Source organism: Amaranthus tricolor, chromosome 16 (assembly GCF_026212465.1).
Source record: "Amaranthus tricolor cultivar Red isolate AtriRed21 chromosome 16, ASM2621246v1, whole genome shotgun sequence".
Classification (NCBI taxonomy): Eukaryota; Viridiplantae; Streptophyta; class Magnoliopsida; order Caryophyllales; family Amaranthaceae; genus Amaranthus; species Amaranthus tricolor.
In genome coordinates, this window is record NC_080062.1 from 4,097,812 (window position 1) to 4,124,834 (window position 27,023).

Below are 27,023 nucleotides of genomic sequence, written 5' to 3' on the forward strand. Positions count from 1 at the left end.
GACTCATGTGGTTGGAAATACTTCACATATAAGACAAGATCCTAAATCGATAAAATAGCGGGTTGTAGACTTGCATATATATTGGGTGAGCTAATCCTCCTACTACCATATGGTTTTGGGAAACATTGAACCTCACTAAGTGTATGTGCAAGTCAATGCTCTTGACCCGTGGGTTTGTGAGCCTGAGCCCACGGATGTCCCGTGTCCACACAAGTGGGTCACCGTGAGATTATGGGACAAATTGTCATGGCCTAATACATATCCTAAAAATCCTGCAAGTCTTGTATGAGACCGTCTCACCGTCAGACGAGCTCATACAAACAGTCCATTAGGAAAAAACATAAAAAAAAACAATGAAATTTAAATTGTACAAAACAGCGATTTTGTTTGTAAGTTTTGGTTGATCCAATTTTAATCATCTCATGAGGAGACGGTCTCAATACAAAATTAGTGAAATATTTATAGTTTTATTAGGGTCCTTGACTCCTTGTTCATCCCTATCCAAAGCCAAAATTGTTGGAAATGTGAACATGTGGGACCTAACACTTCAAATTTTGGACCCATTTCCAAAGCTAAACTTGTAATAACAGAAGTTATTTCTCTACACAGCTATCTCCATGACTCATAAGTAGACCTGGGAAAATTTGATCCGACCTGAAAATGAACCCGGAATCTGACCCGACAAAATTCGAACCCGACCGACCCGAAAGCGACTTAATCCGAAACATGATCGACCCGATAATTACCCGATCGAAAATGACCCGACCGGAAACCGACCCGTTTTGACAGATTTAATATCAATTTTTAGAGTAATTTCAATGTTAGAATTCATTTCAAATAAAATTTTAGTTTTCAAAGTATCTCAACATATTGAGTATATCACTTGAACCCTAAAACTCATCAATAGATCTCAAAAAACATGTATTTAACGTCTTTTTAGCCATCGTAATTATTTTTCTTTAAAAATAGGACGTTATAATCATCTTAATTGAATACATGTATCTTGTTAAATCAGTCAAATGAGTTTTTAATTCTTCTACATTTCAGTAAGCAAATCAATATAATTTATACGAACGTTTCGCACGTTTGAATGAGCTTTTCAAAAAACGAATGTCGCCACCCTAAATTATAAAACGCGTATCTTATAAGACGAAATAAGTACTTAGTTAGTTGTATATCTTTCCAACATGAAAATTGTGAAGATAATTTTAACGTCATTTTTATCTAACGTTACAATTATAATAAAAAATAACTTTTATAAAGCGCGTATTTTACAAGTCTTTCAAAATAAGTATTAATTCCCCTATTTTTCTTGCACTTAAATGAACCTGACATACCAACTATTTTTTGAAAATCGTGCATGTAATTTCTCTAATGACCCGACCCGAAAATGATCCAACCGAAATTGATCCGACCCAAAACCCGATTGACCGACCGTTTTCCCAGGTCTACTCATAAGGTTCACTAAAATCCCATTTTGTTTGGGTTTGCTAAATTTTTCTAAGAAAAAAATGGTTGTTATTTGCGGTTATGAAACTCAATGATTGCTTTGGAGGAAAATATCTCTGGAAAAACGCTTATTTTTTTTTTAATGGTGCAGGCTTCTATAAGCCTTCAATCAATAACTGTCAGCATGTTGGAAATTGTTTTGTGATATAAATTTACTCTCTCTGTGTCATTTAATTTGGAATATTTTTTATTTTATTTTATTCCATTTAATTTATATTATTTTTATTTTTAGATTATGGTTCACCACTTCTTTTTAATCTCATTCATATATTTTTACTTTATTTTAATTTTATCCACACAATTTATTCTCATTCTTCATTTATTTTCATTATCCACCTTTTTCTTAAAAACAACTTTTTTTCTCTTTAACACAAATTATTCATGCCAAAGGGAGTATAATTTAACACATTTTACTATTTAATCTATCCTTTTACTTTGCTAGTACCTCCCTTCGAAAAATACATGTAATATTTGTTTTTTTCACGCAATTTAATGCACTAATTATTTTAAATATTTTTAATTATTTCTAATTGTACATAATAAAAAATTGTAAAAAATTTAATATTCACAATATTTGCATTGAGACGAATCAAACAAAATCTCACTTGATTATATTTTAACTTATAAATTAAAAACTAATAACAAATTAAGAACAATGAATAAATAATGCATAATAAATTAATTTCTAATATTGCAACTAATTTGAAATGAAAAAAGTATATTTTTAAAGAAATTTCTCATTATTACATATATTTTGGCCATACTATTAAAATTGTCAAATAATTATTTAATGTTTTTTGCAATATGAAACTCTGATAATTTTGAGATAAGGTCTATATTTATCAAGGCAAGTTGGCAACCCACAAACCTTGTTTGTACTTTCTTCATTCTTGTTATATTTGACTTTTTATGGAATTTATTGTGTTATTCTGATCATTTATATATTGAATAATGCACATTAAAATTACAAAAAGCTAATATTATATAAGAATGCGATTAAAAGATTTAAACTAGATTCCACTTTACTATGCTTTTTACACATTAGCCCTAATATATAAAATAAGCTTAATTTGACTGATTTTTACTGATTATAAATACTTTTCTCTTAATTGAATTTTGCATATAATTAAAATTAGTTTTTTTAGATTCGTCAAATATTTAATTGTCACATACTCACATACATAACCTACACCGTCATATCATGACTAGAAATAGCCATGAGGCAGTTTACTGGTACCCCAATCGCAAACTGATTCATACAAGTTCAAACCGATCCTAAACGGTCAAGAATTGGGCTCGAATCAGCCCAAACCAATAGGCTTAGCCAATTCGGCTTGACAATTTGTGATCTTCCTCCATTGAATCTTCTCCATTATTCCATGAATATCAACGTATTGATTCTAGTTATGAAAAGACTTTGTGGATTTTTATCATCAATAATTAACAACCTCAATTATCTGAATAAGAATATGGTATCCAACTAAACATCATTATTAATTTTATCATCAAATTTCTAGCATCTTTGTTTAGAAAAATATTAAGAGTTGGCAAATAGAGTAATCAGATTCTAAAATCATAATTATTGATCATCTCCGCAATAATTATAAGTGTTATATGAGACCATCTTATCATGAAATAAGCCTATAAAATTAACTCAATTTTCTATTTAATTACTTTAAGGTTAAAGTTATCACTTTAAAATTATTCTTGATTATTAATAAATAAAAGTACACATTAAATCAATCTTATAAGAATGATCACATTATAAACTATAAACGCCTATTATTTCATTTTGTGTAAACCATAAACATAGAGCATCTGACAGACTAAACCAATCGATACTACTGTTTATTTGCCACGTGTATAATGTATGAGTTGACAATTTCAATCAACGGCTATAATCCTTCCTCAAATTTTCAAGTGGAAATCGTTGTTGATTTTTGACATTGGCAGTCATTGTTTGTCAAATAGTTTCACACCATTTCTCTTCCGCAACTACGCATATTCCAATAATTAAAATGGTCAACATACTCTAATCAATGGCATAAAATTCCCATAACTATGCTAAGTAAAAACATGTGGGAATTAAAATTAGATTTATTGAACAATAATGGTTAATTAGGTAGTTAACTTTAATAGTTATTAAATCAATCAATATTTTTTACTATTAAATTAACTAATAGATTCAACTAAGAGTAAAATTAGAAATTTTAGTTTGAGGGTCAAGACGATTGATGCACTAGCAAAAAAGTATAGTAAATGATAAACATCCTAACAAACAAATAGTCAAATAATCAATACACTAATTTAAAATTAAAATTTAATGACAGATACAATTAATGAATAATTAATATTGGATGACCAATACACTAAAAAAAATTGTAATAGACTAAAAAAAACTTGTATAACATTTTGTTCAATTAATAGAATAGATACCAATAAGTGTTGTTTGAGGATATAAAATACAATAATGTCGTTTAACTAATAGCAAAACATCACAATAGACATCAAGTTGTATTTTACCACTTGGGCTGCTGAATTTTATTTAATTTTTTGACATTAAATCTATCCATATATTATCACATTATAAATTATTAAAAAGAATGCATTAAAAATGCAAAAGCGTGTGTTTAGACCGAAGAGCAACAATTCCCTCAAACCCGTCTAGCTTTGGCCAAACATAATCACTAAACAACCCTGATGACATAAATTTTTTGTATTAATTATGAAAATTGAAAATTAAAATTAGAATTATATCACAATAGAAAATTAATTAAGTAAGACATAAATATTGCATAAAAATAAAAAATAAAAAATAAAAAACCGTCATCTCTTATCAATTCACCCATTAAACCCGATGACCCATCAATTTACAATTCAAATCATAAAATCACCTAACAACTTGAAACAAATTGCATAAATTCCGGGTCGGATTCAAGACCTGCCATCGTCTGAGGCGCCAAAACCACCTCAAGATCAACGCTACCGCCACCATCTCGACCAGGAAAAGCGGAGATCTTCCCGTCAAATTTATTTGCACTTCCACTTCTTACAGCAACGGGTCTTCCCCACCCGAAATCGTTATCATACATAGGAAAACGGGGCGAACTACCCATTGTAATCATTGCCCCATCAAAATTACCCAATGGAAAAGTCCTCGGATTACTCTCCCATTCCGCAACGCACCTCCGAACGGTGTCGTTTCCATGATCTCTAACATTTTTATTCAGCTGCTCCGCGGCCCACCGTAAGTCATTTGATAAAAGATCTCCCATTACAGCAACGGTTGGGATGCTCTGAATAGCGTTTCCGAAATAAAGTGGGTCCAATTTCGGTTCCAATCTATGGCGGCAATTAACTGCCATACGAAACGTCGACGTTTTACTTGGATCAAGTTTTCTAGCGCGGGTTACACACCTCCATAGAAGAGCACTTAGAGATTGAAATGACGAAATCTCAACCGCCATGGTTTCCGTTTCGTTTAAGCTTTGAGGTTTCGAAACGTTCACTGCGTTTCGAATCCAATTTTCAATTTTCGACGTCATTTTGCCGTCATTATAAGGATCATTACTCTGTTTCCCAATGAATTCAATGGAAGGATGAACCGTCGAAAATTTCCGATTGTTCACCTTAGATTTCAAATCCAAAATAGCTTCCCTAGTAAAACTAAAAATTCTCTCTCTTAATGGCTCCCTTTCATTGAAGGTAACCACAGGACCTCCTTCAGGAACAGTCAAAATTGCCGGAGAAATCAAAATAGAATCTCGACTAAACTCAGGCGATTTCGTAATCTTTTTAACTCCTCTACAAATTTCCGCATAAGTATTAAAAAAATTCCAGAAAGAAGTACCATCAGTAACAGAATGATTCATCGCACAACTGATGAAAACTCCATCAGCTAATTCAGTAACTTGAACTGCCATTAATGGCTGAAAATGACCTTTATAACTCACAGTCCGATCATAAGTAAAAAATTCCTTCACGATGTCAGGGACATCGGTAGGAGAGAGAATATCACGAACATAAACATTCTTCGCAGTAGCATGAACAAAATCAACACCAGCATCATTACAAGTAATGAAAACGTAACCGAGAGAATCGGTTACAAATCGGCCAGCTAAAGCAGGAAAATTAGTAAGAGCAATTGAAAGGCCATTTTTCAAAATTGAAATCAAATTCGATGAATTCATAGGAGGTCGAGTAAACAAACCTCCTTTCTGGATGTAATGGCAAGAAAGCATAGGGAGGTCGGAAACAGAGAGTTTCAAATCCGCCATGGATGAAGGCTCCGCCGGAACAACAGTTGATTTTGATACGATTGTGACGGAGGGTGATGTAAGTAGTGAATCTGAGCAAGTCATTTTGTTGGGAATAAGAGAGGAGGTAATAAGAGTGGGGAGAAGGGAGTGAGAAGTGAGGTATTGGAGGAGGGGGAAGTAACGTATTTATAAGGGAAAACCGGAAAAGTTGTTCCATTGTTGAAAGGTCTGACTATGTGAGTTACATTTGACAAGTCTCTCTCAATCATTTAGTACATGGGCTATTTGCCTGTATGCTAATGGTACTGTAAGTACTTTAATAATTAAAACCTATTTTTGTGAGATATGGTTTTTCGGTGAAACGATCATAAAATAAACTGTTCATTACTCATTTGCTAAAATTTTTTTATTGAGTTATTTAAACTAAATATAAAGCACGTCTTACATTGAAATCTCTTATTCATGATCCCATAAAGAATATTCATAAATCATATATATATAAAAAATTAAATCTTTTAAATTGTATATATATTAGTTTATTAAATAATAAAGTTAATGGAGAAAATGTGAGAACTATAAATATTAAAATCAAACTAGTAAAAAACATACGAAAATCATAGTTAAAAAATTTATTTAAATAAAGTCAGTGAAAAATATGTAGAGACTGTAAACATTATAATAAAAAAAATATTAAAATGGTAAATGAGAATAGAAATTTTTTTTGAAGAATAACAAATAAAACGATTCAAAACGAATGAGAATCTAATAAAAGAGATGAATAATAAAGATTCATGAAATAGTGGAACTGTTATTTAAGAAAACTAAACGAAAATCGGAGGAGAAAATGGTATTTTTAATATTGGTGGAACCCGATATTAAAAAAATAGTGGAACTGTTATTTATACTTTCTCTTACCCATAAGTTTGTTATATTTATCAGTTAATGAATTTATTTAAAAAATTACACTAATTTTTTATTGACACTGTCTCACCGTGAGATAACTTTAGGATCAACCCAAACTATTTAAAAAATAATCTTCTGGAAATTAAGTTTCCATTTTTTTTAAAGTTTTTTTTACTAATGAGCTACTCCCTCCTATTCATAGATAATGGATCATTTGCTTTTTTCACACTATTCAATGCATTTATTCAATGCTTAATATCTTTTATTATACATAACGAAATATTATAAAAAGTGGATATTAATAATCTTTGCATTGAGACGAATCAAACAAGATTTTACTTGACTATGTTTTAATTTATAGATTAAGAATAAAATATAAATTAAAAGTAATGAGTAAATAGTGTCAAAAACTAAATGTCCCATTATCTATGAATAGAGGGAGTATGTGTTTTTGACTGGTGTTACAATGAAACGGTTTTATACCAGACATGTCGAAAAAATTAATGCATTTTCATATTTGAATTTGGACCATCTCCCAGCACAATTACGTATTTTTTTACATTTACCACAAGCATATCTTAAAAAATAGAAAATGAAAAAATATAGCAAAATTTTTGCAGCAAGCTAGGTCTTATATGAGATCGTCTTATTATGAGATGAGCCAATATAATTAATCTATTTCTTTAATTGATTACTTTATAATTGTAAGTGATCACTTTAAGGTTATAAATGATCACTCTAAAACTTAAAAAATAATCACTTTAAAATTATAAGTAATCTCTTTATAGTTATAAGAAATCACTTTAAAATAGTTTTTATATATTAATTTAATCAGCTTAATATAAATAATTTCACAACATCTCCTTCTCAATAAAAAATTTGTGAAATTCTTAAGATAGAGAATATATGTGTTATAAAATGAGGAGATTTATAATTTAACTTATAAGATAGTAGACAATCTTGGAAGGACGCATACAATATGTTTTTTTGGGTTGAAGTATTGGGATACATGAATGACCATGAATATTAAACTTTTTTCGTTATATTTTAGTTGCAAAATTATGAACCATACCAAAACACGTTGGCTGAAAAAATATACATGTAATTTATATTATAACTCTTGGTTATCAAAAAATATATTTTGTATATATAGATAATTCCAAAATGATTTTAAGAAGTATTTTTTTAATGTTTTCCTCAATATTTTTTATGGATAGAGATATTAGCTTGAAGTTTTATAATCGGAGATGAACATATGGAACACTTTGTCTTTTCTTCAAAGTGATTTTTTTAGAATCGACTTTAGTTTTAGTTGTAGTAAGTATAACTATTTTCAGGTAAGGTTTTGAGTTCGATTTTCACATATCATCTTAAATTTCTCAGTTTACTTTATAATAAAAAATATAAACATTTGATGTTAGTTGAATATTAGAGTTTGTGGAAGAGTGTATGTATTTTCTTAAAACATAAGCCGAATTCTTCACTAATAAATTGGGAAGATCTTCTTAAAATCCCTGAAAAGGACAAAATATTAAATGAGAGTTATCGAGAATAGTGCAGTTAGAGTACTCCACTTACTCTAATGATTGGATTGAAGTGTACTTTTTGCTGAAAATATGAAAAGTTCGTCTCAAAAAGAAAAAAAAGTCATTCTTTGTTTTTAATGCACCTTCTGCACAAACAAATAATCAAGTGTCACGTTATAGGTTGTCGTCAATTTTACAAGATAACCAACCTCGGTGTTGATAATAATAGTTTTTTAAGGACAAAAACATTCCCTAATGCATCAAATGATGAAATGTAAACACCAACTTGTTCATCATTTTTCAAGTGTCGTAATTTTGACCAAATCCTACTATTGAATTAAAAACTTCGCTCTTAACGAACTTCATTTAAAGGTTCATTTATCTTATATTGAATAACTTTATTTACCCTTGTGAAATAGGAACATTTACTTGGGTCTTAATCCATATTCTTTTTTTTTTTATTTTATTTATTTTTTTCTATTCACTTACTTGTTATTTGTCTTATTGGTCAAATACTCTTAGTATTTTCACATAGGTAAAGAAGTGTAAACATACTCTCTTAATTCGTCTCTCTTATTTCCGACATATTCTATTTATACTTTTCATAATAACGTTATGTCATTTATTATTTTGGATATAATCCATACTCCTCCTGTTCTTTTTGATTTGCATCAAAGAGAAAGAGGGTAGTTTTTAAGAATGTGGTAATAAATATAGAGGAAGAATGAATTATGTGGATGAAATTAAAAAAAAGTTAAAATGTATGGATAAGATTAAAAGAAAGTGATGGACCATCATCCAAAAATAAAAATGATGCAAATTAAATGGAACAGACTAAAATAAAAAATATTACAAATTCAATGAAATGGAGAAAGTATTATATTCTCAATTTATCTCTATTATTTCCTCTAACTCACAAAAGTACAAAAAATTAACCCACTCAATCCAATTCCTTAAATTTTGTATATCATTTTTGCTTGGTGTAAATTTAAAAAGACACAAGGGTAAATGGTAAATGGTAAAGAGGAAATATAATTTTGTTGGAAAAAATCTTAATTAATTGATAAACTATCAAGGAATCAATTCAAATAAAAGTTTAAACTTATCGTTGAGGTTTTGTGATATGTTATATACACTAACACGCCCTCTAACACGAAAGCCTTTGGGTTAGAAGTGTGGATGCAGCTTAGGCTCTACTCATATCTAGTGCGAAATATTCTACTTGAATTTGAGGGGTGGTTGAGATTCGAACCTCTTGTCACATTGGCATCTAAACCATGTAAAAGAACCAATTCAACCAAAAGTTTAAACTAATAGTTAAGGCCTCACAAAATCCCCTCACACGAGAGTTCATTGGGCTAGAAGTGTGGATGCGCATAGGCACCGGATTTTCCACTTTAGTAAGGGGTGGTCGAGATTCAAACTCATGACCTCTTGTCACTTTGGCTTTTAACATGTTAAGAAACCAATTTAACAAAAAGCTTAACCTAATGGTTAAGGCCCCAAGAAATGCTATATACTCTTATATCCCCTCACATGAGAGCTCTTTGAGCTAACTGGAAGTGTGGATGCTGCACGGACCCTTCTCACACCTTGCGCTAAATATTCCACTTTAAATGAGGGGTAGTTGAGATTCGAACCTGTGAATTCTGGTCACGTAGGCTTCTAATATCATGTCAATAAATCAACTCAACTAAAAGCTTAAGCTTATTATAATTAAGGCTCCAAAATAACGTATATAGTCTAACATAAACTATACACTACTAACAAAAATATAAAAGTTATTTTATTTGTGAGTTAAATTCACTATGTTTTGATATATATTACTCCGTTATTATGAATTGTTTATCTTTTAAGTAGATGAAGTAATATGCTAATTTCATTTACCAATTATAAAAACATTAGTTATAGGAGCCCACTAATGCTAACAATTGCATATTTGCATGGGAATTGGTGATTCTTCTTAGTCAGCCTGCAAATCGCAGATATCTACCATCTCAATTCCCAATTCAGTACGAGTAATCCCCATGCAAAGGAATCTAGGGTTAATGGCTATCATGTCCACTTTTTATAGGACCAATTTTGTGTTGTAGCAAAGAGAAATATAGTTATGTATAGTGTATTTGATAATAAATAAATTGTGAATAAAATTAAAAGAAAGCAAAAATAAATGAATGACTTTAAAATAAATAGTGGGCTTTTGTCTAAAAATAAAAGTTATTAAAAATAAAAATAATGCAAAAATGAAATAAACAATCTCAAATGAAAAATAATGTGAAATGAAATAAAGACAGAAATCACTCATTCCGGTCTCAGTTTCACCCAAAAAGTAATAATCCTAGTTGTAGTGGATATTATGAGATCCACTAGATAATAATAATATCCCTCTCATTATTGGGATTTATGAATATTAATTTTTCATTTGTTTCCCATATTTTTGATTGAAAACAAATTTTCATTGCATTAAAAAGCAAAAATAAATACAAACACTAAGGTGTAGAATACTAACCACTTTAATTTTGCATCAGTATAAAAAAAGAACCCGGCTTCAAAGAGGGGTTGTCCCAATTAACTCACTCTTCATGTTCACAGGAAGTTCATTTGTTTCCATTAGCTTGCGAATATGTATATTTTTGTGAAACTTGTAAACCTCTATGTGCCTCTTGCTCGATTAAACAGTAGTAAAATTCCGTCATTTTAATGTTCTCATCCTTAACAAAATATGTCCATCCTCTTTCCCTATATACTTAATTGCCTCTATGTCCCGCCTTCTACTAAATCTATCCTTTGCAAGCTTATTAAAAACACATCATTTCCTCTGTATGCCCATATTCTATACACGGATAGAAAAATTTTCTTTGCTCACATTCTCCACATCCCAAAAAAATTAATTATAAAAAAAGGAATCTAGTAAACTAATTGATCGCTTACTATCTCCATTTCACAATATTAATTAAAAATTTAATGTTTTTAGTCGTTATATAATTCGAATCTTAATAGCTATAAGTATACTCTCTTTATATATATATATATATATATATATATATATATATATATATATATATATATAGAGGATAAAATAAGAAGGATTTTAATTTGAGAAGGGTGAGAAGGATTTTTGTTTGATTTTGTTTGGTTACTATATATACAAAAAATGATACTATGTTATGAATTAAGAACATTTTAAAAATTATTTCATAGTTACTTTTCTGTCTGTGTAACATAGTTACTTTTACAATTATGAATTTTTGGCTCAATCGTGACCATAAATTTTTTTATTTTAGTGAAATCAAGGGTGTAGAGTCCTTCTTACTCTTCTCATTTTCATTCCCTTCTCAATGAATCTCTCTACTATATATATATATATATATATATATATATATATATATATATATATATATATATATATATATATATTTGTGCAGCTTAGACCTTAAGTTATGAAATGTTGTTATTATTTTTCAAAAAAAAAAAAAAAAAATATAGAAGGCCAAGATTCCAATCTTAACCTCTAGTTCAAAATTAAAGCTCTTAATCATCAAGAATGATAAGAGTACTAATTATCAATTAATCTCAAAAATCCTAACTGTCTTAGTACTATAAACCTGAATTAACTAAGTTTAAGTTAAATAAAAAAACTTGTGTCTCAAAAAGTCGGTTAAACGAATCTTTCTAAAAATACCCATAAAAACCGCCATTTCTGATATGTCGGCGGGATTTTAATTATTTTATTTTTTTAATTATGGTGAAGAATATACTATAATAGAAGTAACATTTGCTAGCAATCTAAGTAATCATGTTGTAAAAAATATGATTAAATGAGGACTAATTTAATATTTGACTTGGTTATTTAGTACTTATGGGTTTCATTTGGAATTTAATTAGTATATATAATCTTTGGTATTAAGATCTTATAATGGTATGCCATATGTATGCCAGTTCAAAACCATCCATATAAATAATTACATACCCATTTTAGCGGATTGTAAGTATGATTATAGACTACACTTCATTAATTGTTGGCATTACTAAATCATAATCGGAGTATTTAAATAATTATTAATTTGTTAATTGTTTGTTTTATATAGCTGGTGACGAAATTAGAGAATAAAAGTTAATAAATATGTATATATATTAAGTAATTACGTACTGTATTGAACAAGTTTAAGGTTTAAGCTTATTTACATTGACATATTAGCAAGAACAAACTATAAAAATTTATTGCAAAGAAAACTTAAACCGCAAACCCCATGCAATATCAACACTCCCTTAAACATCAAACTACCATTATCATCTAATACTATTGTGACAAATGACAATACAAGTACTATATAATTCAAAAACAAACATTTTTCCTTCATAATGTTACTGTAGCTCATTGTTTAAAAGTAGAGTGTTATTTTGTGAAATTTTTTAAAGAATTGACACCATTGGCCTTTTTCAATAGTTAGTGCCTACCATATAGAATATCCCAATTTATTTTACCTAAATTTATCCATTTTAATTGACGTTTATTGTATTGTGGAGTATGAACTTGTTAACACATCAATCATCATCATCGTCATATCTGGTGTGTTTTCATGATAGAAATTATAACAAGGGTCTAAGAAGGGATAAAAGAGGCGAAACCAAACTCATAAAGAATAATACAGTTAAAGAGTCCCACGGCTCAAAAAGAGAAAGCAACACATAATAAGATCATAAAAAGCAAGAAAAAATTAAGGCTAATAATTAAGATAACCAAATTACCAAAGAAAAATATATATATATATAATCAATTATAAAGGCTAGAAGAATGAACTTGTTAACACGATTACATCTAAATTATCTTAATTTTTTTCGAAGTTCTAAAGTAAAGATAAATTCAATAGAAGTATTTGTATTCATACTTTAATTATAGAGGAAAACAAAGATGGGTTGTTGGATAATTTATTGACATGCATGCTTGATTAAACTTATATCACAATGAAGAAGGAACAATTTTCAAACGCCAGCATAACCCTGTGTTCTCAAGAAGAGTAAATATTAATTACTCCAATTAATCATGCTAATTGGTTGGAAGTAGTACCATACCCTACCAAGAAAATACTAATATAAATTAATAATTCTTCTGTCCTTCTCAACAGTAAAAATTTGAAGTAAATAATCAACATAATATTAAAAAATTTCAAAATAAGCAATAGGGAAATTTATTTTTCAAAATAAGCACTTTTAGCCTAATGCTGAGGCTTGGTATTTTTTCGCACTTATTAACAACGACCTATTAATAAGCTGAGTCAAAGAAATCAGTTCAGCAATGCGCCTCTGTTAGTAAGTACGAACAACTACCAGATTTCAGCATTGGGTTAAAAGTGCTTATTTTGGAAAATAAGTTTTTCCATTGCTTATTTTGAGATTTTTTAATATTATTTTACTTATTTACTTCAAATGTCATTCTTAATAATTTTTGGGCTCTAAGCAAAAATAAAAAGGGCCCTTAGTCATGTACTTAACTAAGAAATATAATGCTGCAAATTCGATCCATGCTAGATGCTACTTTGGCCCCTTATAACTAAATACTAATTTAGTTATAAAGATCAACTCAATTTGGGCCCCTTTATGAGTTGGGCTCTAAACGATTGCACCTTAAAAATACCCTCAATAACGACCCTGCTTCTCAATAATCTTTGCTTATGTTTTAGATGAAATTTAGTGAAAATGAAAATTGGATTTATTAAGATAAAGATAGAAAATGAGAATCAGACCGTTGTTAAAAATTTGTAAAATTAATAAAACAAACCACATTGAAAAGTGGTGCAGATTGAAAGGTATAGAAAGCAGTGACGGATCTAAAAAAACAAGTAATGTTAAAGTATTAAATTAAAAAATAACATTTAACACGTGAATCAAAGACAAAGACTATTGCAATTTACTAATTGGAAGTTTGGGTTGTTTTATTTGTTAAAATCTTTGAAAAATAAAAGAAATGCGTGACTATTAGAGTTTGAACCTTGCCCACTTGTGTGGAAGATAAGGCACTTACTAAGTGATTTAGGTAAATCTCTTCAATATTTTATAATTTTAATTCTAAATTTAAGTGATGTCAATTAATTTTAGTGACAGTGTTCCGAAGTAATTTATAAACAAGGTAAGACAAAATCATTAACTAAAAAAAAAGGTAAGACAAAATCATATGATAAGAAAAGGTTGAACCTAACGATAGGTAGCTAACCAGCAGCATGTACCAGCAATAGTTGAGCGAATTAGATAGGAATCAAATCAAAGAGAAATATAGCACATTCGTGGAACCTAGCCAATATAAATAATGATCCTTAGTATTCCTATGTTGACCCAATACGTAAAAAAAATACATACTACTAATAACAAAATAAATTTGTAATTGGTGATGAGTTAATTGAATTCCACAATTCAAAATACCAACTACTTACGTCCATTTTTACCAAAAGTGTTTACGACTTAATGGAAAGAGTATCTGCATGTTACGAAGTAGGTTAGGGGTTGATTCCTACTGCGCGCAAGTATTAGCTGGGGTTTCTTGACCGCGCTCATCCTCTTCACTCCCTCCTTAAGGGGAACAAGTATGGTTTGTCCGCATCTTTCAGAAAAAATAAAACTCCACTCAATTACCCTGCCTTGTGCAGAATACTAAAAGGAGTGTCCTTTACTTATATGTTCATTTTTATATTTTATCCGGTGAGAAGAGACGTAGCTAAGCTCAACTAATATTGTATGGGTTGTTTTTATTTGGTGAGTAGAGATGTATCTAAAATACATATTACACACGTTTATTTTTATATTTTGTGGGTTGTTTTTATTCGGTCATGAGTAGAGATGTACCTAAAATACATATTACTCACGTTCACTTTTATCTTTTTTTTTTCTGATGGTTTTCTAGATGATCTTTTTCGAGTTTAGGGATTATTGGGCGCATCTTTCTTATGAGTATGGGTTGGCCTTTTCCTTTCCTTTCAAGACTCTAACTATATAGTTTATATGAACGGATATAATGGATAAGATGATAATACTGATTTGATTACCCAATAAGTAGAGATGTAGCTATATGCGCAGCACATACCAAATATACTAGCTACTCATACTATCCCTAATTTTTCACTTTTTTTTTTATATATTTTATTTGACCATACAAATAATCTGCATGCATGCATGCATGCATTACATGCACTGATGAGTGGTAAATGACAACATGCACTACTCATAAAACAAGAAAAAGAGATATATAACTTTTTTTAAAAAAGTTTTAAAGGTGAGTAAAATTTGGTTTATTGTTCAATATTCATGGTATTTGGTTTCATGTTCTTTGAACTGAAATAGGATTGTTAAGTTAGGTGGCTACTGGCTAGCACCTAGCTATAATAAGCATATACCATTGTTGTTTTTTTCATAGTTATCATACTTCTTTTGAAAAACTCTCATACAAAAAAATAAGTGTCGTTATTAAAAACCCAAAAGCTCAGCTTACAAAGGGCATATAGGGCTACCGGCTATGGCCAAAAGCTTACGAATTGCATAGAGGGCTACTCGGGAGCGTTTAGTAAATAATCGTTTTTTTGTTGATTTTTGACTTTCAGTTCGATTGTTGGTGAAAAAGTTAAAAAACAGTGAAAATTTGAATTTTTAAGCCTAAATGAAAAAGATTGCTCGATTAGCTTTTTATTGCCTTTATAAGACTTTTGGCCTATTTTTTCTCAAATAAACAATCAATACCTGATTTTACAAAATATTTATCTAAACAATTGGTTTATTTAGCTAACTTCTTGTCCCATAAAAACAACCAACAATTTTAACCAGTTAAACAAACTAATTAAAAGTCAACAAGTAACGGTTAATAACCAACAACCAAAAGAAATGATCAACAATATTTTTTAAACACCCTTATAGTAAAGATGGTGATAGTTTCTTTTCAACTAGTATTATAATATTTGCCTTATGCCCTAATCTTATGTATGGGCATGGCCACGGATTGACATACCCAGCAAATTGTATGAGATTGTTTTATTACGAGACATTCATATAATTATTTTATTTTTCTATTAGATTATTTTAAAATTATAAGTGATCAATTTAATAGACTAAATATATATGATCAATCCAATAAAAATACTCTCATCATGAGCACCGTCTCATTTAAAAATTTGAAGCAATAATTATAGCGAAATATATAGCCATATAGATGAACAACATAAACCATTGCATAACGCCTCAAATCCTTTGGGGCCTCCAACTTTTACTTTTGTAATATATAAAATAATTATTAAATTGCCTTCTGATTTAATGGTAATTGTGAGTGTAAAATTTTTTAATTAGTGGTTCAATTCTTAATATTGTTAATATTTAATTTGCGGTTATCATCATTATACTCATAGTATTCCGTTTCATAAGAATTAAATACTTAAATTATTATAACAATTAAACTAAATATTTCTGTATATTATCTAAATGATATACTTCTATGGATATTTTTAATGTGATGGGGATTGTAAGTTATGGTAACATGGTTGATGCCGCCATTCTTTGATTCTTTCCCAAAACTTTGAAATTATAATAATATTTTGCAACAACTGGACAAGGCATAATGATTCATTGAATAAATGCAAAATTACAAGTAATTAGCTAAATAATACTCTTAATTAGCACAACTATAACTATGATTATATATAGAGACAAAAAAAAAAAAAAAAAAAAGAAAATCAAGGTATTAGCAAGCTTGATTGCTCAGTGTTACCTAAAACTGCGTGTGATAACTTTGTCCTTTTTACATAATCATTATACAATTAGTTCCTTTGACTGCCTCTTAATTCTCTTCAAATCTTGCTTCATTTCTAGCCCATAATTATTCTCTCGTTTCAACCACTTTGTTCTATTTAGTTCAGACTCGTTTGTCAAATTTAATATCTCTAATTTTGTATAAATTAAAAAAAATTATAAAAAGTTTATTTTAATAGTTTTTATGTTTAGACGAATCAAATAAAATCTCACTTGACTATGTTTTAACTTATAGATTAGAGTATAAACTACAAATTAAAAGTAATTTATAAATAGTATCAAAAATCAAATGAGATAAAGTCACCCAAACTAAGGAATTATATATTTGAGTTTGATTAGTTGATGTTGTTCGGACAAGTATAAGAAATAGAATTCCTTTAAGACTTGAAATCATGTTCATTTATCAATTGTATATTTTAGTACGTGTTTAATCAAACAAATAAAGATAGTTCGTAGAAATTTGACAAAGAAAGAAAATTTCAATAAAATTTTAAACATTGATTATATTGATGAATGTGTAATTTAATTTAGAGATAAATTCTCAATTTAATAGTACTATTAAGATAATATAATTAGCGTCTTTAATTTGTTTTCATTTCAGTTTTGTTTTCGTGAATGTAATGGGGTGCCGATAGGTTAGCTAAATGGGCCACATGTGGACTATGCCAAGAGGTTAGCTAGGGATAATAATGTTTCTCCAACCTGGCTTAAAGGCGCTTTGTATTTTAATTTGATTCTATTTGAGGCTTAGCCATCCTATTTTTCAAAAAATTAAGATAATACAATTAACATTTATACATACTCTCAGCATGATTTATATATGTGAGATTTTTTGTGTTCTATAGTACAAACTCAATTATGGGAATATTATTTATTACAACATACTTTTATACATCTTAATCTTTACTATTGTTACACTTCAATAAATAAAATATTAATGTTCTCATAAGGTCCTAAATATATATATATTTTGTGGTAATCAAATGCCCCCAAAATGGTAGGCAAAAAGCTTGGTATAGAGCAATTTTCAATGGCAGGTACCATGCAAACAAATTTAGGGAAACAAAGTAGTTGGACAGTTAAGAATGCCTGATGGTGATTGGTAATGCCTTCAATTAGAAAAAGAACAAATAAAAAATTAAATATTAATATTGGGTGGCTAAAACAACAAAATTATATTGAGTATATATCACTTATGTTGCATTGTTGTAGTAAGTTAATCTTTGCTTTACATATATAGTCCCTCAATTTGTTTGACATGTGACTTTTGTAGATATAGTATGGATATAAATTATCGGAAAAATTACTACGCACCGATATAAAAGACGTATGACGTGAAAATATATGATATAATTTAACACTTGCTGCTGAGGAATGATTTAAAGTTGGTTTAACTCTGAATTAAATAAGATCACTATAGAGCATTATTTGATATAATTATTTTTAAATGACTGAACAACAACTAGAAAACACCAATCATTAGGTGAGACGAATTCTAGATAATGGATAAGCGGCCTAATCAAAATCACAATGACTTGTTAAAGAGATGAACTTATCATGTATGAAAACATATTTGGGATTTACGTTTTTCGTTGGAAAATTTTAATTACAAATTAATGTGTTTGAAACTAGATTTCAAATTTGCTCTAGATATGATATTAGGGATCAAATTTTCTTGCTCGTATTTTTTTTAAGGAAGTTCTACAATCTATTAGGATTAATGAGTACACACCGCAAACATTTAATGTCACACCATAATTACTATTTATAAAGCCATAATAATGTATTTGAATCTTGATGTAATTACTCTTGTAATCCAACAAGATTCTGCTTAAAACTTACATATAGGTAAGAAAGTATATATGGATATTTGGAAATCCACTGCGCCAAAGTCGGTGTAATATTGGAAAGGTCAAAAACAAAATCCTAATCAATAACGGTTACTTGCAAATAATCACAAAATAACAAAATAAATAATATTAAAATAATAAAATAAGAAAAAGATAAAATAAATATCTTTAAAGCCCTCTTATAAAATGGAGACATATAAAGATGATTTACTATTTTCTTAAATAACCGTTATTTACCTATACTAACTCAATTACCCCCTAAGAATAATCATTTAATTTTTTTATTTCCACGATATTTAATTGACCTTATAATAAACGAATTTGATTGGATAAAAAGGTAAAGGTAAAGGACATTTTCAGTATCCCGCACAAGGCAAGGTCCGGGTGGGGGTTTTTCTTTTTCCTAAAAGATGCAGACAAATCATACCCATTCCTCCAAAAAGGGAGTAAAGAGAGATGCGCGCAATCAAGAAACTCCCCAACTGATACCTGCACTCAGTAGGGGTCGAACCCCAAACCTTCTAGTCCACAAGCAATAGGGGTCGAATTTTATTGGGTCGAATTTTATTGGATACGATTTCAAAAATGGATTTGATTTTATGTCAAAACCAACACGAATACAAGACCCGATTTTTAACCGATTCGAAACACCTGACCCGATGACCTGAATAGACACCCCTAGTTTTTTCAAACAATGAACACAAAAATATACTACCTCAATTCTAAAGAACTAACCCCATTTTTCTATAAAGTTTGTCTAATTGAATTTGCTCTATTTGTAATTTTAGCCATAAGTCATACTATTTTTAAAATTTTCTTCCACGCATTTCAAAATTTTCTTAAAATATTAAATTAGTATCTTCAACATTTTTATTTATTTACTTATTTTATTGTCAGTTGCATGAAACAAACAACTCAACAAATAAATAATTCTTCAACTCGAAATAAAATGTTACATACATATAATGGCTGATAAAAAGTGATATAAATGTTGTTAATTGACATCATTTGAAGCCTGATGAGCCGGTAGTACTAAAAGTATGTTACCCTAGCTAGCCTCACAGATTGTATATAATCGACATTACTTGTTTTTCCTCGATCCGCAAATGTAAATACATAAATTGACAATGAATATAGGAGTACAAACTTATTATGGATGGAATCAAACAAAAAGCAGGACAAAAGAAACATAAACCAATGGACATCAAAACTTAATGTCAAGCCAACAAATGCCATATCAAATCATTGAAGTATGGCCATATATATTTGCAAGGGCATCATGAACAATAGGTTTGTAGGTGCATGTACTATGCATGCATGTATCAAACTTTTATCATTCGATAAATGACATGAGTGGTCCATACATGATGATGATGATGCTCAAGCATTTATCATAAGGGGTCAATATGTTGCTCAACAACTAAATAATTCTTCATTCACCATCTACATTGTTTGCTTCCCTTTGCTTGCTAGTTTCATTCAATTGTTGTGTGGATATCTTTGTACTTATCCCTTTTTAGTACAAGTATTATCAATCATATTACTTGGGTGGGACATAAAAAGCCAATATATAAACAGGTCATTTTAGTATGGGTTTAGTTGAACACCCATATAACTGAAAGATGTTTGCCTCGAAATACTTAGATGCATTGTATATTTATATTTATTATATAAAAAAGTTTACCGTCTAAGTTTATGACAGCTAGAATATTTACACAATAATAACATACCTAAATAATATTCTAACAATTAAATTAATATTCTCTTATACACCCTCAGAGTTAAAGCGGAAGATTAATAAGCGTTGTCATATCTTTAAAAAGAATCAATGGAAAGCCTTTGATAAAGGTATCTGCAATTTGATATTCGGATGGAACATCGATTGGTTCCACGAACAGCCTCGAAACCGACCTTGCCTAAGGTTAACACCAACATCGATTGATGCCAAGAATAGTCTTATGCATGTCTATAAAACTCTATTGATTTAAGCCAGGTAAAGGAGGATAAAATATATAAACATGACTATATATCTTCATATGCATGAACTAGAGATTTTAAAATAAGAATTAAAAACTTTATGAAGCCTTCTATCCAATAGAATAATCAACCATATTGAAATGGACTAACCCAAATAATTTGGGTGCCTTCTATAATCATATGTGTTGGCAATATTGATTCGAAGACTAATTTCAATGATAAGCTAGTAATCTAAATTATGATAGAACTAACACAAGCGCAGCCTTATTAAATTATTTGTTAAAAATAGCCAAGAAGTTTGAGAGAAACTAAAAATTATACTTGTAAAGTTTTTCTTTTTATAAATTACAATCACAAAAAATTAAAAGCCTAAATTTTATAATCAAGTTACCTGCAAGTTTCGATAACTTCGATTAGAAATGACCTATTTAACTTAAGTTTACCTTTAACTGACCATATAAATGACCTTTAACTTTAAATTACCATTTAATTCTTACTAATTTATTTTTAATAACATGCTAGGTCACATGTCTAAATACTAAATGAAAACAATGAACAAAACACAATCTAACTAAAATAATTCTACTTAATATAATAAAATCAAAAATGAAAAAAAGTCTTATCTTTATGACTATTGACAATAGTAATGAAATGGATAATGCAAGTGTCTTTTTCACTTAAAGTTCCTTTCTTGGATTTGATTCAAATCTAAGGCCTTTGCCTTCCTAATTTTCCATTCCAATACTTATTTCGCGGTCCCATTAATTTTGCCTTAAAGGTAATAAATAGAGAAATAAAAAAAAAATATATATTATTTTATGAAAAAAAAGGAAAAAATATTTGCATAAAATGAAAATCTAAGTTAAATATGTAAATAATTAAGAATTAACAGAAAGAGTGAATTACAATAAATAAAATACTGGGACAAAATAAAAAATTGATGTAATAATTTTAATGAAAGTAATCTAGCCTCTTTGGATCATTCGAAGTGCTTGCTTTGTAGCTTCCACGATTAGTGGATGCTTCTAATTACAGGGAAAGTACAATGCATATGATCACTTTATGTTTTTAACATAATTTAATTTGATTGAAAGATATGACTGTTTCAAGCACTTATAGACTACACCATTATCAAATAAGATTTGCTTAGACAAAAGTAATAAAGTAGAATAGATTTTTACATTTTCTTATGAAAACTTGTTTTTCTTTATACAAAAAGTATAAAGACAAAAAAACAAAAAAAAAAAATTTTAAGAATTTTGTTTTAGATCATGAAAACTTTGTTGGGCAATGACTTTTCTAGCAACTTTTACAAATTTTTAATTTGTTTATTAGTTAAATAACTTAAAATTTATTTGGTAAATGGTTTTAAAGCCATTTGATAGTAATTAGTTTTTAAGTTTAAGATGTTTCAACGGTAGTCTTTTTTTTTTTTTTTTTTTTTTGTCTTTTAAATCCACTTTTACTCTTATAAATACTCAACGGTTAACCACTGATATTTATCAATTATTACCATAAAAGGTAGTTGATATTATTGTTATACTTCTATGTGCCTAAAGTCAATGGTACCCTCATGTGTGGCCACTTGAAGTGTTAAGGCTATGTATGAGGATTAATTTTGGGTAACTAATGAATGCTAATGACGAAGAGGAAAAATTCAGGCTTTTGGTCCATAAGTCAAAGATGAATTGACTTTAGTCAAGAGAGTCGAGTTGGCTTTTAATGAATAATCAAATAGAAAATTCCTAACCGAAAAAGTGAGTCGAATTAACTTTTGCTGGTTCATTTATTATTTAAATATTATAAAGTATGAACTATAAATATTTCAAAATACACACTAGATTAGAAACACCAATTGGTTTGTCTACATTACCTCATTGTAATTACCTTTAGCCCTCACATTTCTTCTCCAACTCTAGAATCTCTATAATTGTAATGTCAATTGAAGTTCATTAAGAATGACATTCCAAATCATCAATTAATAAAACACATTAGCTTAAGAAGCACATTTCCTACAAGATACCTATAGAATCGACTTTCGATAATAGTTCAATTAGCAGGTAAAAATAGATGATAGTTGTACATCTATGTAATTGTTTGATGTTAATATAATTGACATAATAATTGCATTAACAGTTATTATTTATAATGGTGCGTAATTATTTGTGTGGAAATCACGAAAATTGTTTGCTATCAAATTAGATGAATTAGTTATCAAAATAATAATGATTGGGGTATTTGTTGAATAATTAGTTTAAAAAATATATTTGAATTACTATTAGATTATTCAACTTCCTATCATTGACTTTTAAACTTTTTAGATCACTACTTCACTTACACTACAATACCTTATCAAACACTGATTTTTTTTTTTAAGATCAACTTGAACCATTAACCTATATTTCTTTTTATTATTTAAAAAACTACACCTCTAACATTTTATACTTTAAATAAAACCAAATATTAAATAAAGGAACATCAAAATACTAACTTATTAAGAAGGATTCTTTATTTTCTTTTCCTTAATTTTTCAATAATAATCTTTCCATCAAATGGGCCACCTTATGTCCCTCAATCAATTATTTCGTACATATTATTCTTTTCTAAATTCAACCAACGATTAATTAATTAGATATTTTTAAATTAAAATGGTTTGGCCCTTAGGTTAGAAAAAGAGGGAGAAAGAAGACCTAAGGCCCGGGCCTTAGACATTAATCACCCACCATGGTGAGCATTTAATCATGAATGTTACATTGCTTTAGTGGGGACTCCCATCTTGCATAGTATTTAACTATAATAATAGTACCCTTTGGTGGAAACACATGTACTACCACTCAAATCTTTCATTTTGGACCAATGTTTTTGCTAGATTTCTTATCATAAGCAATAGTGTATATAATATACTACTATATGTGATGATAACTTCATGGATTATCCCATGTGATAAATGGTTAAAATTGATACAAAATTATGCTTACTTTCTTAATTATGTTCTATTATAATATAGTTGAAAACTAATATGATATATGTTTATATAGTCAAACTTGTCTTATCTAATGGTTAGATTAATAGATTTATTTTATCTCAGTGCTTGAAGAAGGATGGTTCTTTGATTCTCTGTTAACTTTAAAAGCTAATGGCAATCTAGTGAGTGATTATTCTGATGAAGATAAATCTACCGTTGAAACTTGAAACTGATTCTCGTTGGGAAAAGGAGCTTGATTTGAAAGGGGAATTGATTTGTACTCCAGATTCTTGGTTCTCCGAACAATAGGAGTATGATTTGATTGATGCTTTTTTGCAGATTTTGATGTTAAAGAATAACGGTTCGATAGATTGGGACCATTTTCACGCAGGTGTCTTTAACATTTCTTTTTAATGGTTGTATGATTGCGTGATTTTTCTGACTTATGAATCTAGGATTCTTTGATTCATCTTGCTTTGCTCTAAGAAGTTTAAATGAGAGCTTTTTCTCTTAACCCACAGAAAGTCAATTGTAGTTTGGTGCTAGGGTATTGTTCTTGTGATATCCCGAGTCAAGCTTTAAAATGGATTAATATATAAATTATTCATAACAATAAGGTGTTTCTTCTTTCTAAGGGACTCATTTGCTAAGAGCTTCATAGTTAAGAATGCTTGGTGAGGAGAAACCTTAGGATGAGCGATATCATGGGATGTTTTTTTGAGTGAAGCCAAAGTACGCTAAAAACACTTGCGTGTGTATGTGGGACAGCCTACAGCCTCTATGATAATCACTAATAACTTGATGGGGTTGGGTATTACAAGTGGTATCAGAGCAATCCTATGATCGCGACTGATAGTGTGTTCAGTGCACCTAGAGAAGGAAAGATCTTGAAACTAAGGTGCAACGAGAATGTTACATTCTTAAGTAGGGGTGAATATGATACTCCGAGTTTAGCTTTAAAAAGGATTGATAAACTACTTATATCAATAAGGTATTTCTTCTTTTCAAGAGAGCACATTTGCTTAGAACTCCACAATAGCGTGCTTGGTGGGGGAGCAATCTTAGAATGAGTAACCTCTTGGAAAGTTTTTCCAGGTGAACAAAAGTGAGGCGTAAATGCACTGAAAGGACTTGTGTTGCTATATGGGGCAAGTCTACAACCTCCATAGGTAATCAACGACGGTTCAATGGGGTCGTCATGTTACAGTTCCAATGAGGCTTGGTATTACCACCGGATACCATTGCCATCGGAACAAAACCTTAAAGCTACTATTGATCAAACTCAACGATGGAAAAAATTTGCAAGACCAAATCGTGAAGGGTACTAATTGCCATCCTTTGTTGCTTCTTCTGTGAATTGCTTGTCATGCGCAATGTGTGGCTTTTCATTATCTTGTTGTATGTAAATTTGCTTTGGTAGACCTTCAGGCTAATTTGCCTAAATAGCATCGAGTTAATGAGCATTTTCCTCATATGGTCTTTGGTGATGGATTGAACTAGCTTGGTCACCTTTTTCTTGTTCTTTAAACTCTTTTTGGCATCTCTTGAGTTATAAAAGGCTACATTCTATCTTCCCATCAAAAATGTCATCACCATTAGATGTATATATTAGTTTAACTACTACGCATGAACATGATTTTCGGTGTGAACCTCTTTGATTGTGTTTCTCTATAATGGTTTGTCGTCTTTCAATTTTTCTCAAATTCTAATTATAGCTTCTATGAGTGGAAGATATTAGATATGATGATGATGTCCATGTGGAATATAATATTACCATAATAGGTACTAATATTTTATTAATCACTCATAATCTAAATTATTTAACATCTATTTTCTTTAATTATAAATTTATATATTATTATTATTATTATTATTATTGAAAGGTGGTGGGGGAGTGATAATTGATAATCTAATCTGATTTTAGTTGGAAGGGGAACATGATAATGTTGGACTATAAATTATGTACCATTTATTGGCCTTCGGCTCATGAAAATTTGGAAAGTAGCTAGTACCATTTGTACTATATTATGACTTGATAGCAAACAGTTCGACCCAACCCAATAAATAATTATAGAAGTATTATTCGTACACAATTTCTTATTTAAGATGGTTTTAATATGCGACAATTTTTAGTAGGGTTAATTAGTTCAACTAAATTAATTAAAATATTTACTTTTATATTTAAAATATTTGTTTTGTTTGTTCAATTTTGATACGTTATTTTTGGATGTTAAATTGACGTATTGGATATCAAAACACTCAATTTAGTTGTTTAAAAGAGTTTTGTTTTTTTTTAAATTTGGACTTATTGTAAAAATTTGTCTCGTGATCTCATCATGAGACGGTCTCAAATAAGAATTGCTTGGGAGCAAATTTCATATGAAACTGTCTCTTGTAGACATGTCCATGCTCAAATTCAAAATGAGTGTCTTCATATCTAAACTTTTGGACTATTTAGCTTAATTTAAAATTATTTTTGATTTTAAAAAAATTTTAATTTATTTTGAGGTGAAACCATGTTAAATGAGAATATGTAATATAATAAAGGACAATAAAATCGTACAACTTGAATATGGGCCACTATTTATGAGTCCATAATTAAAAATCCTTTGTAGTAACTACAAAACAAATAGGGGTTTGGAAACTACAATGATGGATCTTTCTTTATTTAACACAAAAAATAAATAAATAAATAAAAAAACTTAAAGTACTTTTTAAATTTTATTTTTTTTGGAGAAAGTTTATTTAGTATAATGATTGTGATATATAACAACTAAAAAGACTTAATTAAAGTAAATTAAATTAAATATGTATATGTCTTTGATTGAGCTATAATACATACATAATCATTTGGCATATGAAGATGATCATGGTGTCAATTGTCCTATTAATATCAATGAGCTAACCTTTTTTGATTAATTATTGATAATGTATATTCACTTATAAATACGCATACTATTTATTTGATTTTGCTATATTTATATTTTGTATTTATGCTTTATCATCCTTAACTTATTCTCTCTATCATATCTAGTTGTATATAAAAAATGAGATGTGTATATATACTTTGTATTAAACTAGCACTCAACACAAGTTATTGTACACCTCGTATCACCATAAAAAGTACTGTATATATGCGATAAATTAGTCTAAAAAATACAAATTTAAAAGAAAATCAAAAATTAGGCTTATTGTTTCAAATTGTCTCACTGAAAGATGATCTCTCAAAAGAATAGCTAAGCAGTGAATT

At 29.1% G+C, this 27,023-nt stretch overlaps 1 protein-coding gene across 1 annotated transcript; it reads right to left on the minus strand.

Moving 5' to 3' along the window:
• Positions 1-3,914: 3,914 nt before the first annotated feature.
• On the minus strand, positions 3,915-6,030 carry LOC130803018 (uncharacterized acetyltransferase At3g50280-like). The gene has a single exon (XM_057667165.1). The coding sequence runs from the start codon at positions 5,868-5,870 to the stop codon at positions 4,404-4,406; it is 1,467 nt and encodes a 488-aa protein (XP_057523148.1). The 5' UTR covers positions 5,871-6,030; the 3' UTR covers positions 3,915-4,403.
• Positions 6,031-27,023: the final 20,993 nt, after the last annotated feature.

Excerpts from the sequence above, each read along its gene's own strand:
- LOC130803018 (XM_057667165.1), bottom strand. The coding sequence starts at position 5,870 with ATGACTTGCTCAGATTCACTACTTACATCACCCTCCGTCACAATCGTA.